We start from the raw sequence: 16,459 nt of genomic DNA on the forward strand, positions 1-16,459 counted from the left end.
CCTCACCATTTAACTGTCTGGAGCATAAGCTATAACCTTGCCATTTCTGCATTAAGACACAACCCAAACCAACTCTAGATGCATCACAATACACCACAAAACCTTGAGTACCTTCTGGTAGCGTCAAAACTGGAGCTGTAGTCAATCTCTTTTTCAATTCTTGAAAGCTTTTCTCACAAGCTTCAGACCATTGAATTTCACTGTCTTCTGAGTCAACTTTGTCAAAGGAGATGCAATAGTCGAGAACCCTTCAACAAACCTTCTATAATAGCCAGCTAATCCCAAGAAACTCCTAATTTCAGTTGGAGATGTGGGTCTAGGCCAATTCTGCACTGCCTCAATTTTCCGAGTATCAACTTTAATTCCATCACCGGACACAATGTGGCCTAGGAATGCCACAGACTTAAGCCAAAACTCACACTTAGAGAACTTAGCATACAACTCCTTGTCTTTCAAAGTCTGAAGAACTGTTCTGAGATGACTAGCATGATCTTCTTCATTCCTTGAATAGACTAGTATATCATCAATAAAGACAATAACAAACATATCTAAATAAGGTTTGAAGACTCTATTCATCAAATCCATGAAAGCTGCAGGCGCATTAGTCAAACCAAAGGACATGACCAAAAACTCATAATGACCATACCTGGTTCTGAAAGCTGTCTTTGGGATATCACTTTCCTTTACCCTTAACTGATGATAGCCGGATCGGAGGTCAATCTTTGAAAAACAAGTGGCACCCTGAAGCTGATCGAAAAGATCATCAATCCTCGGAAGAGGGTACTTGTTCTTGATGGTAACCTTGTTCAACTGGCGGTAATCTATACACATTCTAAGGGAACCATTTTTTCTTCTTCACAAACAAAACCGGAGCACCCCAAGGTGAGACACTCGGTCGAATGAAACCCTTTTCTAGGAGATCTTTCAACTCTTTCAACTCTGCTGGTGCCATTCTATATGGCGGAATAGAGATAGGACGAGTATCTGGAATGAGATCTATGCCGAAATCTATCTCTCTCTCAGGAGGAATTCCGGGTAGATCATCAGGAAACACTTCTGGAAACTCTCTTACTATAGGAACTGACTGGAAATGAGGTATCTCAACACTAGAATCATGAACTCGGACTAAGTGATAGATACAACCCTTCGAAACTAACTTTCTTGCCTTAAGGTACGAAATAAAACGACCCTTAGGCACTGCTGAACTGCTACTCCACTCTATGACTGGCTCATTCAGAAACTGAAACTTGACTGCTCGAGTTCTACAATCTATCGATGCATAACAAGCATAAAGCCAATCCATACCTAGAATGACATCAAAATCTACCATGTCTAACTCAACCAAATCAACCATGGTGCTCTTGTGATTGATAGAAACAGGACAATCACGATAAACTCTTTCCGCTAGAATAGACTCCCCAATAGGTGTAGAAACACAAAAGGGTTCACAAAGTCTTTCAGGAAGAACCTCAAACTGATTTGCAACATAAGGAGTTACAAAAGATAAACTCGCTCCTGGGTCTAGCAAAGCATACACATCAAAAGCAAAGACTTTGATCATACCAGTGACAACATTCGGAGAATTCTCTTGCTCATGGCGACTGGTGATAGCATAAAGGCGGTTTGCTCCTCCACCTACACTAGAAGTAGCTCCTCTAGGTGCCGTCCTGTCTGGTGGAACAACTGAAGAAGACTGTGCTTTATTGCTTCCATTACCCTGCCTATTCTTTGGACACTCTCGCATGAAATGTCCATTCTGACCACACCTGAAACAACCAATGGAGCCATCTCGACAAATACCTGAGTGGTTCCTACCACATTTGGCGCAAACAGGAGGCTTACTACTCCCTTGCGCCACACTACCCGAAGATTGTGCTGGTCTAGCCCTGAAGTCCTTCGAATTCTGAACATTAAATTCACCTCTGTATCTGGGTGCAGGTGCTCTAGCAAATGATGGAGCAGGTCCCTTTTGCCTTTGCTGAAAGGAGGAACGGTTTGAATTACCTCTCTGCTGCCCGGACTCGTTCCCGATCTTAGCTCTCTTATTTCTGAACTCTTCTCTGTCCCTCAGCTTCTCTTCCTCAACCTGCTGCACATAAACCATCAACCTTGATATGTCCATGTCCCCGATAAGCATTGCAGCCCTACCTTCCTTGCTCGACAACCGAGACAACCCAGCAACAAACAAGCTCATTCTATTCCTCATGTCCGCAACCATCTCCAGAGCATAGCGGGATAATTGTGTGAACTTCAAACTGTACTCATGAACACTCAAGGACTCCTGCTTAAGTGTGAGGAACTCACGTACCTTGGCCTCTCTCAATTCTCGAGGAAAGAAATGCCCCAAGAAAGCTTCCTCAAAATCGGCCCAACTTGTAGGTGGTGCATTCTCAGCTCTGCCCCCTTTCCACTGGTCGAACCAAGTTCTAGCAACATCCTTCAATTGATAAGCAGCTAGTTCAACCCGCTCAATATCTGCCACATGCATCACATCAAAAATCTTCTTCAACTCCTCAATGAAATCCTCTGGATCCTCAGTAGTGCTCAAACCCATGAAACTCGGAGGATTCATCCCCAAGAACTCACGAATCCTTGAAGTGTCAGCTCCTTCATGTCGAGCTCCTCTTTGCTGACCAATCTGATTTGCTACAGCTTGACTCAACATTCTAATTGCCTCTCTGAACTCGGCATTAGAAACTTCCCCTTGATCTTGCACTCCCGGTGCATAGGGTAACTCTTGCTCATCAACATAACGTTTAGGAAGACGCCCTCTACCAACTCTTCGTGGAGGCATGACTATCTGAAACACGCGCAAGCATGGATTAGAAAGAAACTTTTTAGAGATCAACTCTAACGCATGAAATGAGTGTGAAAGAAATGAGAAATCTTCCTAAATGTTGCAGCCTCCCAATTATAGATGTGGCGCGCTTCACACCGATAACTAGGACTCTACAGACACGGCTTCATAGACTCCCTAGGACTCCTGAACTCTGTGCTCTGATACCAAGTTTGTCACGCCCCGAGCCTACACCCTGGGCGGGACCGGCACCCGGAGACCATTTCTAGCCCCAAGCGAACCCTTGGCCTGGCTTTCTTAACTCAGCGGAAACCTCAACAGAATAACTCAATGCAATGCAATATTACAAAACAACTTAACTTATAAAATATGGCCATAAAGGCAACTCGAATCTCAAAATAGAATATTTACATATATATAGATGAGAGACTCAAAACTAACTGACTGACTGTCTGTCTATGAAGCCTCTAAAATACTGAGATGGATGTTGGGACAGACCCCGCAACATCCTAATAAAACAAAAACTAAGAACACAAAATAATTGAGTCCTCCGGAATGCAAGGAGGCTCACCACTGACTCTGGAGTGCTCAGCTGGATCAACGACGTGCAGGATGCTGATCCGGGGTACCTGAATCTGCATCATCAAACGATGCAGGCCAACTGGCATCAGTACATGGAATGTACGAGTATGCAAGCTGGAAAACTAAGCAACAAAGGCTAGAAGGAAAACTGGAAGAAACTGAATAGCTTACCTGGCTCAACTTAACTCAACCTGACTGACTTCTTTCAATATAAGGCAATTTAAAACAAGTGCGATATAAAGAAAGATTGCTTAAAACATGCTATGAACTCTGTGTGTATACAAGGATACAATAAGCCTGAAATGTGTATAAAAATACAATGAACTGATGTATATAAAAAATACAATAATCTCTGTGTATGAAAAATACAATAACTGCTGTGGGAGTTTCTCTAACCGACAACCATCACATAAGAGCTATAGTGATGATACAGCGATCGACCTCACGCTGCCAGAGCATCTTATACCCGGCCAAAGGTATAAGACCTGAACTGCCTAATGGATCCACTAGTCTAATCTGAAAAGGATTCATCTAAAAAGTATGATCCTTTTCTACCCATGGTGGCTAACATGGTTCTATGGGGGCTGTGGGTTCTTTGAACGCTCCCCCAATTCGGTGCTCGATACTACTCCCAAAAATGTACTGGCTCTTATGTTTTTAAAACATATTTCTTCCTGCTGATATGAGATAATTACTCAAAAACTAGCCCGAAGGCTTTTTGGAAATCTCAGTTTCCAACCTTGTTTAAATGTAAAAACATTTCTTTAAAACTTCTTTGGGAATACATAGTTCCCTAATAACTTTGAGAAAAGAACTCAACTTTAAACTCTTTACTTTACTTGAACTCTTGGCTTGATGTGAAACTCTTAACTTAACATGAAACTCTTAACTTTTGACTTGACTTGAAACTCAATACTTAACTTGGAACTTGAGCCTTAGAATGAAGTTAAAACGCTCAATGAAGACTCTTGGAAAACCTTAAAGACTTGCTTTGACTTACTTACTTCTAAGCTTGACTTCACTTGACTTGGAAACTAACTTCACTTGAATTGGAAACTAACTTCACTTGACTTGTAGTTTTACTTGACTTTTGGAAGTACCTTGGAGTGTTGGAAACAACTAGGAAACATAGGTATAATACCTAGGAACATGTATAAAAAAAGAAATGGTGAATGAAAGGGAAGGATTGGTGTCCTTGGCACTAGGAGAGGTGCAACAGCCCAGCCCCTTTTTCCCCAAAAATCCGACTTTTTCCCCTTGTTTCTTTCCAATTCTAAACCCTCTCAACCTCAAGGTTTCAGCAGCAACACTTAGAATCATAAAGACCCTTATTATACAATAGATTCAACTCAAAAATCACAGCCAGAAATCTGTACTAAATCAGCAAGAACTTCAACACAACACCACTACAACTTCAACAACCAATAAATCTTCTCTTGGAATTAAAAACGAGTTGGTGTGTGGGGGTATGAACCAACCAACACTAAGGATCATAAAATCCCTCAATATACAATAGGTCACAACTCAAATACACAGCCCAATCCTGTCCCACAACCAACAATAACTTCAACAACACAACTAACAACATCAACAACAACTAACAACTTCAACAACTTCAACAACAAATCCAATCTCTTCTCAAATCATAAAAACGAGCTTGGTATGTGGGGGAAAGGATAAACCCACACTAAAGACTCACATACCTTGATAGGGATCACCCCCGACGAAAATCCACAATGATCTTGACAAATCTTGTTGATCTCCTCTTTCTTCTCTTCTTCTTCTCCTTCTTCTCTTCTTCTTCTCTTGAACCCTAACTCTTTCTCTTTCAAAATGGGACAAAATGATCCAAATATCAGCCTAATACAACAATATAAGCTCAAAAGAAATTATTTGTGAAAAGACCAAAATGCCCTTAAATTTCCGGAACGGAATCCCTGCCAACTGCCCAACTTTCAAAGATCATAACTCGCTCATACGAACTCGGAATCGAGCAAACTCAGTGGCGTTGGAAAGATCGTTCCACAAGCTTCGAAACCATAACTGGAACTACTCCTAAATCATCCTGAGCTAGGAGTTATGACTGCTCAAAGTTGGCCAAAAACTCACTGATTTCCACACTTAGCCAAATTTTCCAGATTTTAAATTTTTTCCAAAAATGACTATTTCCAAATTTCAAGCTTCTTCATATTCATTTTTAAATTGTCGGATGTTACAGTACTATCGTTAGAGGAAGTTCTACCCCTTTCTTAGAGTTAAGGAACACCAATTCTTATAGAGGAGGTGTGAAAATATATAGTATAAAAGTGATGTTTATCACTTACTAGATATAGCCAAAAGTCAAAGTTGGTTGCCCAAAAGTAAAAAGTTTGCTGCCCAAAAGTATACATATATCCCAATATGTATATATCTCACCTCCCTTCCAAGTTATAAATAATTCCAATTAGAAAATTACATAAATACCCCAATACAATACCTTAAATTACTATCACAATTATGTTAAGCAAGTCTGCAAATATCATAAAATTTCAAGTTCCCAAAATGAGAATAAACATTTGTAGTAATTAAGTAATGGTGTATCGACATCCGACTCTTGGTTAATATTTAGGGGTGTTACACTCGCCGACTTGATTTTCTCCTTCAGGGCTTGGCAAACTAGAACATTAGGCGAGACCAAGGCCATTCGACGACTTACCCAATGGTTTAGGCGATCCTCAAACCTTATTTTCTTCGTTCTTTCAGTTGCCTTGTTCCTTTTTGCTCAATAGTGTCCATGCTTTGTCCCTAAGTCTAAATACCTGAAATTCAAGGATTTACATCAGTTATTGAGACAAAATATACATTCGAGGACGCTAAATCTATTAAAATAAAGCCCTAAATGAGTCCAAATCGTGGACTCATCAACAGTCCTCCATCGAATAAGAAACCTTGGCAAGAATGAAATGAGCCGATTTCGTCATACGATCCACAATTACTCAAATCGAGTTATGTTGTCGCCAGGTACGGGGTAAACCCACAATAAAGTTCATATTCAAATCTTTCCACTTCCAAGTAGGAATGCTAATATCTTGGAATAAAACTCTCAAATTTTGATGCTTAACTTTCACTTGTTGATAATTAGAACAGTTACCCAAAAAATCTGCAATATCCTTCTTCATCCCATTCCACCAATAGACCTCCCACAAGTCAAGGTACATCTTTGTGGCTCCCAGGTGAATGGAATATCAACAACTATGGGCTTCAACTAAAAAAAATCATCAAATCATCGACATTGGGAACGCACACACGACCTTGATACCGAAGCACATCATCTCCCCTTTGAGAGAAAGCCTCAATGGACTTCTTAAGCATCGTTTCCTTCAATTCAACCAAATTAGGATCAAGACCTTGCTTGGATTTCACATCTGACAGAAAAGACGATTATGAACCATTATGGACCATAACACCGCCTTTGACAGAGTCAACCAACTGAACACCCAATCGATCTAATCTATGAACTTCTCGAACCATCGGGATCAGGTGTTGGTGTCAGGGTTCTAGGATGAGCCAAATTTGACTACTGGGTCCTGGTCGAAATGCGGGGTTAGGTCCTGGGTCGGTGTCAAGTATGGATCTCAGATCAATCATCGGGGTCGTATCCAGTTTTGGGTGTCGAGGTTGGGTTCCACTTCTAATGTTAGGTCCTAGGTCGGATTCCTGATCGTTCATCGGGGTCGTGTCCAGATTCAGGTGTCAGGGTCGGGTGTGATTCCAAGTTTGAATGTTGAATTCGGGCTCAGGTCCAAGATCGGTGTTAGAGTTAGGTCTCGAATTGGTCATTAGAGTCGTGTCCCAATTTTGGTGTCGCGTCGAATCTCTGATCTGTTGACGGAGTTGATTTTTGGGTCTGAATTTTTTTTCTTAAAAAATATTTAATACTCTCCAGCCAAAAAATAGATAGTTTTTGGGAAATGTTTTTCATTCACCAACTAAACACAAGAAAATATTTTCCACTCACCAATCAAACATGAGAAAATAAGTTACAAACCAACTTATTTTCCAAGAAAAGATTTTGTAGCGAAGATTTTCCACTCACCAATCAAACATGGAAAATATTTTCCTTCATACCAAACACACGGAAGAAGATTTCTGATTGACACAGGAAGCTCTACCATCGAACATATTCTATAACAATCTGAGCGAAGATTCTATTAGTTTTAATTTTGAAACAACTTTTTGCGAGGCAACTGTTATAGGAACTATTAACATTATTTTATAAGCTATCTAGACATTTTATGTCTTTCCATATTTGTCATCTGATCTTTTCATTAAAATGTGTAGTAGAAAAATGTCTTACGATGGTTTGGCAAATCAAAATCAATAATTCGTTCTAATAGAAACCTTATATTGAACCATTGACTAGAAACATGTATGTTTTTAAGAATGCAATTAACATCATTTATTTATAAGGAAAGAATTCAGCTGATTAAAAGGAGGTCGATACATTGAGCCAGAATGTTGAATATCTCATTATATAAAAATAATACATATTATAATTGTTAGTACAAAAGCTCACATAACAAGAAACATCAATCCTTTGGGGAAGCACTCGAAAAAAATAGCAGTTGATCTATGGAGGAAGAAAAGGATTTAAGAGTAAAAGAAATAGTGAAATGGTTTGATCAATATTTCTAGTAGACTGATGAGGGTGGTGGAGGTGAGTAGTATGATAGTGAGTGTTCATAGGATTTAGGCGGAGGTGGTGAGTTGTAAGTTGTAGGTGATTGTTCGTTGTATTCCGGTGGAGGTGGAGAGGATTTATAGGAAGGTGTAGATTCTTTGTAGTATGGTGGAGGGGGGAGATTTATAGGAAGGTGTAGATTCTTTGTAGTATGGTGGAGGGGGAGGGGATTTATAGGAAGGTGTAGATTCTATATAGTATGGGGGAGGGAGAGGGGATTTATATGAAGTGGTAGATTCTTTGTAGTATGGTGGAGGAGGGGATTTATAGGAAGGGGTAGATTTTTTGTAGTATGGTGGAGGGGGAGGGGACTTGCAGTAAGAAGGTGATTTCTCATAGTAAGTTGGTGGCGGTGGAGGAGACTTGTAGTAAACTGGTGACTTGTAATATTTTAATGGTGATGGCGATTTATAGTATTTAGAAGGAGTGATTTGTAATATTTTGATGGGGATGGGGACTTGTAGTAATAGTGTGTCGATGGAGCAGGCGACTTGTAGTACTTTGCAGGTGATGGAGACTTGTAGTAGTGCTTTGTAGGCATTGGCGATTTGTAGTAGTGCTTTAAAGGGGAAGGTGACTTGTAGTAGTGTTGTGAAAGGAAAGGCGACGTGTAGTACTTCTTTGAAGAGGCAGGTGCCTTGTAGTACTTCTTTGAAGGAGTTGGTGACTTGTAGTACTTCGCTACCACAGGTGACTTGTAGTAGTGCTGCGAAGGAACAATTGACTTGTAATACTTTGTTACAACAGGTGACTTGTAATAGTGCTTTGAAGGAGCATGTGATCTGTAATACTTCGCTACAACAGGTGCCTTGTAGTAGTGTTTTGAAGGTGCATGCGACTTGTAATAGTAGTGCGATGGAGGATGTTCAACGTGTTTTTCTAGTTTCTTGTAGTATGGGGATGGTGATTTGTAGTCTTTCTTAGAGTTGTAAGATGGTGAATGAGAAGTATACTCATAAGAGTAATCAGCAACAACAGTGCTGGCTACAAAGCAAATGCAAGTAGAGGCAATTGCCCCAAATTTCCAAAGCTTCTCATTTTGATTTGTGGAAGAAAAGAAGGATAGAACTAAGACTTTTATTGCATAGTTGAGTTGGGATTTTTGGTATTTATAGTAGCAAAGTAACATCCTTCTTCAGATTAATGTAACAACTTCATGGTTAGCCACTAAGATCATAGGAAAGTCCAAATAAAGATTAGTTTAGTTTAATTAGTGGCTAGCATTTCTTTTTGGTGATTGAAAAAATATAATTTGCATGTGGGCTAATTTAGAAAGAATATATAAGTTGACTTGTATATTGAACTTGATGTTAAAAAACATGAAGGCAAACTAGATTACAAGAACAACAACAACATACTAATCTCACAAAGTAGGGTCCGGGGAGGGTAGAGTATACACAAACTTGACCCCTACCTCAGAGATAGAGAACTTGTTTTCGATAGACACTCAACTCAAGGAGAAATCATCCAAAGCAGTCCAAAAGAAGAAGTAACAAAAGTACAAAAAAATTAATAGATAAGTAATAGGATAGTAACTACAACACTTCAAGAATGTGTTCAACATGCAAGTATTACAACTCATTTCCATCATATTTGTGGAGGGTATTATTATAAACATACTTAAAAAGTTACAAATTATGCAATGTATGTTATTTTTAATACACCAAACCAAACACTCCATAAGAAATAATCTCAGCATAAATAATATCAGCACTGCTAATGCAAACATTACTGATACACCATATTCAGTACTAGTCTTATACATCCTACCAAACGACCCTTAAAAGTAGCTTGAGGATAAAACAAAAGAAAGGGAGATGGACACACCCAACCAGAATGCAGAAAAACATAAGATTTCACCAAAAGTTTCACCCAAACCTTGAACATCCTGCCATTTGTTGCCTTTGGGCCAGCAAACCAAGAGGTCCATCGGTATTTCTAAATCATGAATGATCGGGGAAGAGCCGGAGAGTTTGAGATTGTCCAGAAGTGCATTGTGTCTCCAATTGTTGGGATACTTCAGAGCAGCCAGAACCAGTTGTCATTGAATTATCTTTGTGCTCATCTGGAGAGACTTCAAAAACATCAGGCTGTTCAATTACAATGCATGAGGTATCCTCATCTATTGCTTCATCAACTCGCGGATCAGTTAAAGGGAGCTGCCTAGTTTGGGGCTGTCCTGAAGAGCATGACTCTTCCCTATGCTGGAAGCTTTGTGCTGCAGAAGAGCTTGGTGTTTCCATTTGTTGATCAGGAACTATGCTGGTGGAGCACGAATCCTTCATCACTTGACGAAGATCAAGACGTCTTCTCTTAACAGAAGCATCCTCTATTCTCTGGCCTTGGTCATTACATTCTCTAAACAGGTCAGAATTCTGAGAATCAACATCACATTGGACCGCGATGGCTGATTGATCTATCTGTTGAATTTTATTCTCATACACCAGAAGAAGTCCCCATTTTGTTGCAATGTCTGGTTCTATCGATGCCTCTAAGAAGCAATACTCATTTAGCAGCTTCTTCCCTTTCTCACATGCTACAAAAGGTATGTAGCTAAAACAAATGGCGTATTTACTACCGTGAGAGCAAAATGTTTGGCGAGCAACGATCAGACATTTTTTCTGGAGTACATCATGTTCTTGCCTGTTATGTCTTTGCACTAACTTAGCAGTAACCTTAGTGCATCCGAACCTACGACTACTTCCTCGTTGTGATTTACCATCTGAAGGTTTCAGGTTCTGACCAATAACCGATGGTACACGAAAGCATATAACAAATCCTTTGAATTTACTTTCGTACCAACGTGGATCAAGTTGAATGGAGAATCTTTTCGTTTGTTCTTTCCGATAATAAGTGAACCATTTCCATTTTATATCTCCAGGGAAGAAAAGGCTAAATGGCGGCCTTTTCTCACACTACAAGAAAGAAACCGGTATAAGCTCCAACATAAACATAATTGGATAAGCAGAAAAACCACGAGAAAGAGGCGATACCTGAGATGCCACACTAATCACGCGGAGGACAAAAAGCAACATATCAGTCAGTTCACCTTTGTTCTCGATATGCCGCGTGAATGACACTGAATAGAGCTCTGAATATTTGGTAAGGAAATCAGGGATGCTTTTCAAGATTAAAGGATCACATGCATATAACTCCTTTATACATGGCGGAAGTTCGGGAAACGCAAGCTTCTCACAAAATGTTATGTCTAAGTAATGAAAGAGTTGATTGATGCTCTCATCATTTCTAGTCAAATCCAAGTGAGCCAAAGAAGATAAACCTCCAACATCCTGAAAATGTTCAGCACTACATAGCCTGTTTTTTTTTAGTTTTAACACCCTCAATGACGACGATTCACCTGATGCAGGGGGGAACAGAAAAGTTGCACCTTGTCTGTATCCAGACCAACGAGAGAACGATAAGAAGTTTAGTTCACCAAGATCTGTAACTGAAGGTGGTATCCGGGAAATTGAAGTACCAGATACTACTAGCTTCTTCAACAGTTTCAAGTCACCAATCTTTTCTGGCAAATAGATTAGTCTTTTGCAGTTGTAGATCAGAAGAGCTCTTAGATTCTTCAGACAACAAAAGCTGTTTGGAATGCTTACCAGATCTTTACAATGACTTAATCTTAGCTGTTTGAGGGAACGAAGATTCCCGATTGATGCTGGAAGCTCTACTATCGGAACATATTCTATAACAATGTCCTGTAAACAGTGCATCCCGTCAGGTGGCGGAAATGTAGTTACTTTCGGAAGACAAGAAAGTTTGAGAGTCTCAAGGGATTCCATCTGATCAAAATTTGGAAGCTTCTCAAGGTATTGACAGTTAGTCATCTCTAACGTCAATAAACGGTGCATCCCCTTGGTTTCAGGCAATTCCCTTAATTTTGGAAGACAAGAAAGTTTGAGACTCTTAAGGGATCCCATCTCAATACAACTTGGAAGCTTCTCGAGGCTCGGACAATCAATTAGCTCCATTGAAGTGAGTTTCATGAGAACTCCAAAAAATGGGCTGACTTCTCTCAAACTGTTACATCCCTCTAGCTTTACTCTCTCTAAATTTGGCATCATATCAAAGCTTGGAACTTCTTCCAAGTTCTCACAGTAGCTGAGGTACAAAGTTTTAAGTTTGTCCAATCCCTATTTAGAATGGAAAAATGTTAGCAAAGATGATAAGACACCTCTACCACTCATAAAGAACGATATACAACAACAACATATCCGGTGTGGTCCCACATATGGGGCCTGGGGAAGTTAAGATGTACAGAGACCTAACCGCTACCTCTATGGGGTAGGGAGGTTGTTTTCCGATAAACCCTCGGCGCTATGAAGAAAAGCTATTGAAGCAGGGTTGAAAGAAAATATGACAGCAAAATTGCAAGATATAAGGAAAATGAAGTAAGAGACTATAAGAGATAGAAAAATAAGAAACTACACGACTACTAAATACTACTAAATAATACTAACCTTATGCTCTAATTTTCAACCTCCAACCCTATCTAGGGGTTATGCCATAAAGAACAATATACAAATGATAAATTAAATTAGAAGTGTGGTATCCTATTTTAAATGATGAAAGGTTGTTCTTCTATCATAAGTAGATTGATTAAGAGTGAAAAAGCATGGAATAAGAATGTCAAAGGAAAGCGATAGTAACAATCATACCTTTGAAATTGACCAGAGCTTCTGAACTGTGGTACTTTCAAGTATATCGAGACGAAGAAGCTTTGAAGGTTCAAAACTCTGTGGCAATGAATTTAGAGGGCAACCTTCCCAATCAAGCCACCTTATGCTGCTAGGAAGATGAGTGATCGGATCAATAGAGCAGAAATTTGTTGCTCTGACTTCAAGAACCCTTAATCTTTTCATTTTCCTGAATATTTCATTTATGTTGTAATATGATATATCCTGTTTTCGTATGTAATCCCTTGGGATCGATAGGCCCTCCACAGCTTCTGCCTCCTAAAAAAAAGGAAACAAAAGAAAAACCTTTAAAGAACACTATATCCTGAAATCATTTCCATAGCCTAAAATTTGATTAATACTTGCAAGTAGATTGACATGAGTTTGCAAAAGAAACTACTGACAACAAAGTAAATGAAGGCTTCCATACAGTTCATATGCATGAGACAATGACATATCTTACCAAATTTCCAGTAAACAAATCCTCGATGTCCTCGGGAAGCCATATTCTGCTCCTTCTTGTGTCACCTAGTCTCACGATGTGCCAGGACATTTCTTGTATCAAATCATGCATCTCGATTGTGTCATATGGTGAGACAAATAAGAGAGACTTTTCAATCAAGACTCTTATTGTAGATCCAATATCACAACTCTCAAGAATTTCCTCTACATAACTCCTCAATTTTCCTCTATAAAAGCATCCGATATCAAGAAATAGTCTCTGATCAGAAGGACTCAGCCCATCAAAACTTATCTTAAGCTTAGCAAGAACATGATCTGGCATATCCTTGAGTCTGTCCACTGTGCATTTCCACTCAATCTTGTCTAGCCCATAGAGAGACGAACCTAGAATTTTCAGAGCTAAAGGGAGAAAACCGGCATTCTGTACAATTTGATTTAATAGCTCCTCAAAATCTTTATCTGGAATTCTTTGCTTAAAGGCGTGTAGGCTGAATAGCTCTATTGCTTCATCGCGAGTCATCAAGTTGACTGAATACACTTCATCCACCACATGATTATGTAACAAGTGTTTATCTGTTGTTGTAATCAAAATTCTACTGCCGATACCAAACCAGTCACGCCCTCCAACTAACATTTCTAATTGGTCCTTTTGATTTACATCATCAAGAATGATCAAAACTTTCATTGAGCGTAGCCTCTCCTTTATGATTCTCATGCCTTCATACACACTTGCTATAGTTAAACTTACTTTGAGGATTTTCGAGAGGAGAATACCTTGCAGATATTGCAGTCCACGTGTCCTTTGCATTTCCGCAACATTATCAAGAAAACAAACACCTTCAAATTGGCCCGAATATTTGCCAAACAAAGCACTTGCAATTGTTGTCTTACCAATGCCGCCCATCCCCCAAATACCAATAAAACGAACATCGCGTGTTTCCATCCTTAGTAATGAACTTACTTCCTGCACTCGAGATTCCATCCCCACCAAATCATTTTCAATGGTTGAAATAACTTGACATAATTTACTCAGTATGCCTTCAACAACATGCTGAATGCAAAGAGATTCATGCCTGTACATGAAATTGCAAAAACAACTTGAAATGACATTTCACAAACAGTGCGCATTATCGTTATATTTTAGCATTTCTAGTCCTTCCAAAATCCTGAGAAAATCATTAATGTGGAAGTTATGTTAATAATTTTAGTATTTCTAGTTCTTTTGAGACCATGAGAAATCAGAAAATGACATGGACATAGTGTGTTCAATTGCTTCTCATCTCTCTGTTCACATACTCCCTTTGGTTCCTCTCCCGACTTTTCGTCTCCATTTCCAAAAGGTTTAATGAATGGATTTTTCCTCTGCCCACCACCCATGAAAAGACAGACTACATAGGGCCTCCCACCCTGGTTTCAAATACCATTTTATCCTACCGCACTCACCGCTCCTCAGGCTGCAAATGATTGAATTCACACGTCAAATATTATAGAACTTAGGCCTAACTCAACTACGAAACTAGCTAATGAATTAAGGATCGCCCAAAATCATATAAGGAGACAAAAACTCATACTCCAACACACAACACAACATATTTTTATTCTGAGTTCTACCCTTTCTCTCTCATTTAGATTGCATAGGAATAGTATAACTACTTTTAGTACTTTTAACATATGATTTAAGTAATAGTTGTGTTGTTCAAACATATCTTGGAAGCTATTTAATTAGTCAATGATGAACTAAGCCTTAAAATATCTTTCCTAATAACTTATTAAATATGGTTGATTAAGAACATATCTCCAGTATACTCTCTAAACTACATAAATATTTTTCTCGAGTGTGAATTTTCTATGTCGTCAAATACCTAATACGAATGATGAATCCCCTCGATACTGAAAATCATAGTCTGCCCTAACTATTGGCAGGAGCGAAGCCAGGATTTTGAGTTCATGAGCTTTGTACTACAATTCTTCTTATTTACTGAGTTCTAAAATAGATTATTTGTACATATACTACATAAATACAGAGTTTGAGCCAACGTTACTGAATGACTATTGGAGTTAAGGTATAACTTACTGACATGAACAAAAAAAAAAGATTAGCAGATTTCTGAGATAATCACTCAACTAACAGTTATTATCTCAACTAAATCAAATATTTCTCAACAAAGAAAGCAACTTTTTGAGATAATAACTATTACCCGTCGTAGCCATTTGGCAAATCATATCCAGCTATTTTGCCTGCTTGACGAAATGCATCCCTCCAGCATAACACCTTCTCAACATCATCTTTCAAATTTTCCTCATGTGTAGCAAATGATTTAGCAAAACTTTCACTTTGTTTAGTTACATGTGATGGATCTACATCATAGAATATAGGTATCACAGTTTGTCCAAAATCTTTTTTACATTCCATGATCTTCCCAAGTTCATCTAAACACCAAGTGGATGATGCATAATTCTTAGAGAATACAACAATAGCAAATCTTGATTCTTCAATAGCTTTAACAAGTTCAGGTGAAATTGATTTTCCTCTTTCCAATCTTTCATCATCTTTGAATGTCTGAATTCCTTTTTGTTTTAGAGCATAGTAGAGATGACCAACAAAAGTTTTACGCGTATCTTCACCTCTAAAACTCAAGAAAACATCATTCTTCCAATTTTGAGTACAAGTAGAAGACATTGTATGAAGAAAATAATTGTGTTCAAGTTGTAGTTGAAGGCACTATTTTTATTACTCTTTCTTAAGTCTTTGTTGACTTTGAGTAATAGATAAACAAGTTGGAACTTGAAAGTCTTTGTTTATGTAGGCCTATATGTATTTTTAGCTGTTTTGTCACTTCTTGCTAAATTCTACCAAAGTACCTTGAAACTTCAGTGTTAACATTGTCCATGACAATATTCTTTTTTTTTTTTTTTAATCAAAATTTTTGTGGCCCAGAGCCTTTTATTATAACCATGACAATATTCATTTAATGTCAGAAAAGAGATATTTAATGGCTATAGAATTTTTATTTAGTTGCAATATTTATTATCATAAAAATATTTTGCCTAATGTTATTATATTCAGAATTGTTAAATTCTTTAACGACATTTATATAGGCGATTAGTTATGAATGCTTATATTTATTATTGCGGCTTAATTCTTTATTTATTATAGTGATTTGAGTGTCATTTTACATGGTCTTTGACTAGATACCCATGTTTTTGTAAGAG

The 16,459-nt window shown here is 38.5% G+C and overlaps 1 protein-coding gene and 1 pseudogene across 1 annotated transcript; both read right to left on the bottom strand.

The window, feature by feature from the left end:
- Positions 1 to 8,049: 8,049 nt before the first annotated feature.
- LOC125819751 (extensin-2-like) lies at positions 8,050 to 9,137 on the bottom strand (annotated as a pseudogene).
- A 759-nt stretch (positions 9,138 to 9,896) lies between these two features.
- LOC125819750 (disease resistance protein Roq1-like) lies at positions 9,897 to 15,982 on the bottom strand. Its single transcript, XM_049499196.1, has 5 exons — positions 15,445 to 15,982; positions 13,248 to 14,319; positions 12,767 to 13,063; positions 11,093 to 12,241; positions 9,897 to 11,014 (listed from the first exon to the last, which is right to left on the bottom strand). The coding sequence occupies exons 1-5, from the start codon at positions 15,924 to 15,926 to the stop codon at positions 10,043 to 10,045; spliced, it is 3,972 nt and encodes a 1,323-aa protein (XP_049355153.1). The 5' UTR covers positions 15,927 to 15,982; the 3' UTR covers positions 9,897 to 10,042.
- Between the last annotated feature and the right edge of the window lie 477 nt (positions 15,983 to 16,459).

This window comes from Solanum verrucosum, unplaced genomic scaffold, assembly GCF_900185275.1.
Source record: "Solanum verrucosum unplaced genomic scaffold, falcon-dt-bn FXZP01000169.1, whole genome shotgun sequence".
In the NCBI taxonomy this organism is placed as follows: domain Eukaryota; kingdom Viridiplantae; phylum Streptophyta; class Magnoliopsida; order Solanales; family Solanaceae; genus Solanum; species Solanum verrucosum.

Coding starts and splice junctions, on each gene's coding strand:
- LOC125819750 (XM_049499196.1), bottom strand. CDS start 15,926: ATGTCTTCTACTTGTACTCAAAATTGGAAGAATGATGTTTTCTTGAGT. Junction 14,320..15,444: donor TTGCCAAATGGCTACGACGG/GTAATAGTTATT, acceptor TTTCATGTACAG/GCATGAATCTCTTTGCATTC. Junction 11,015..11,092: donor TGATTAGTGTGGCATCTCAG/GTATCGCCTCTT, acceptor TCTTTCTTGTAG/TGTGAGAAAAGGCCGCCATT.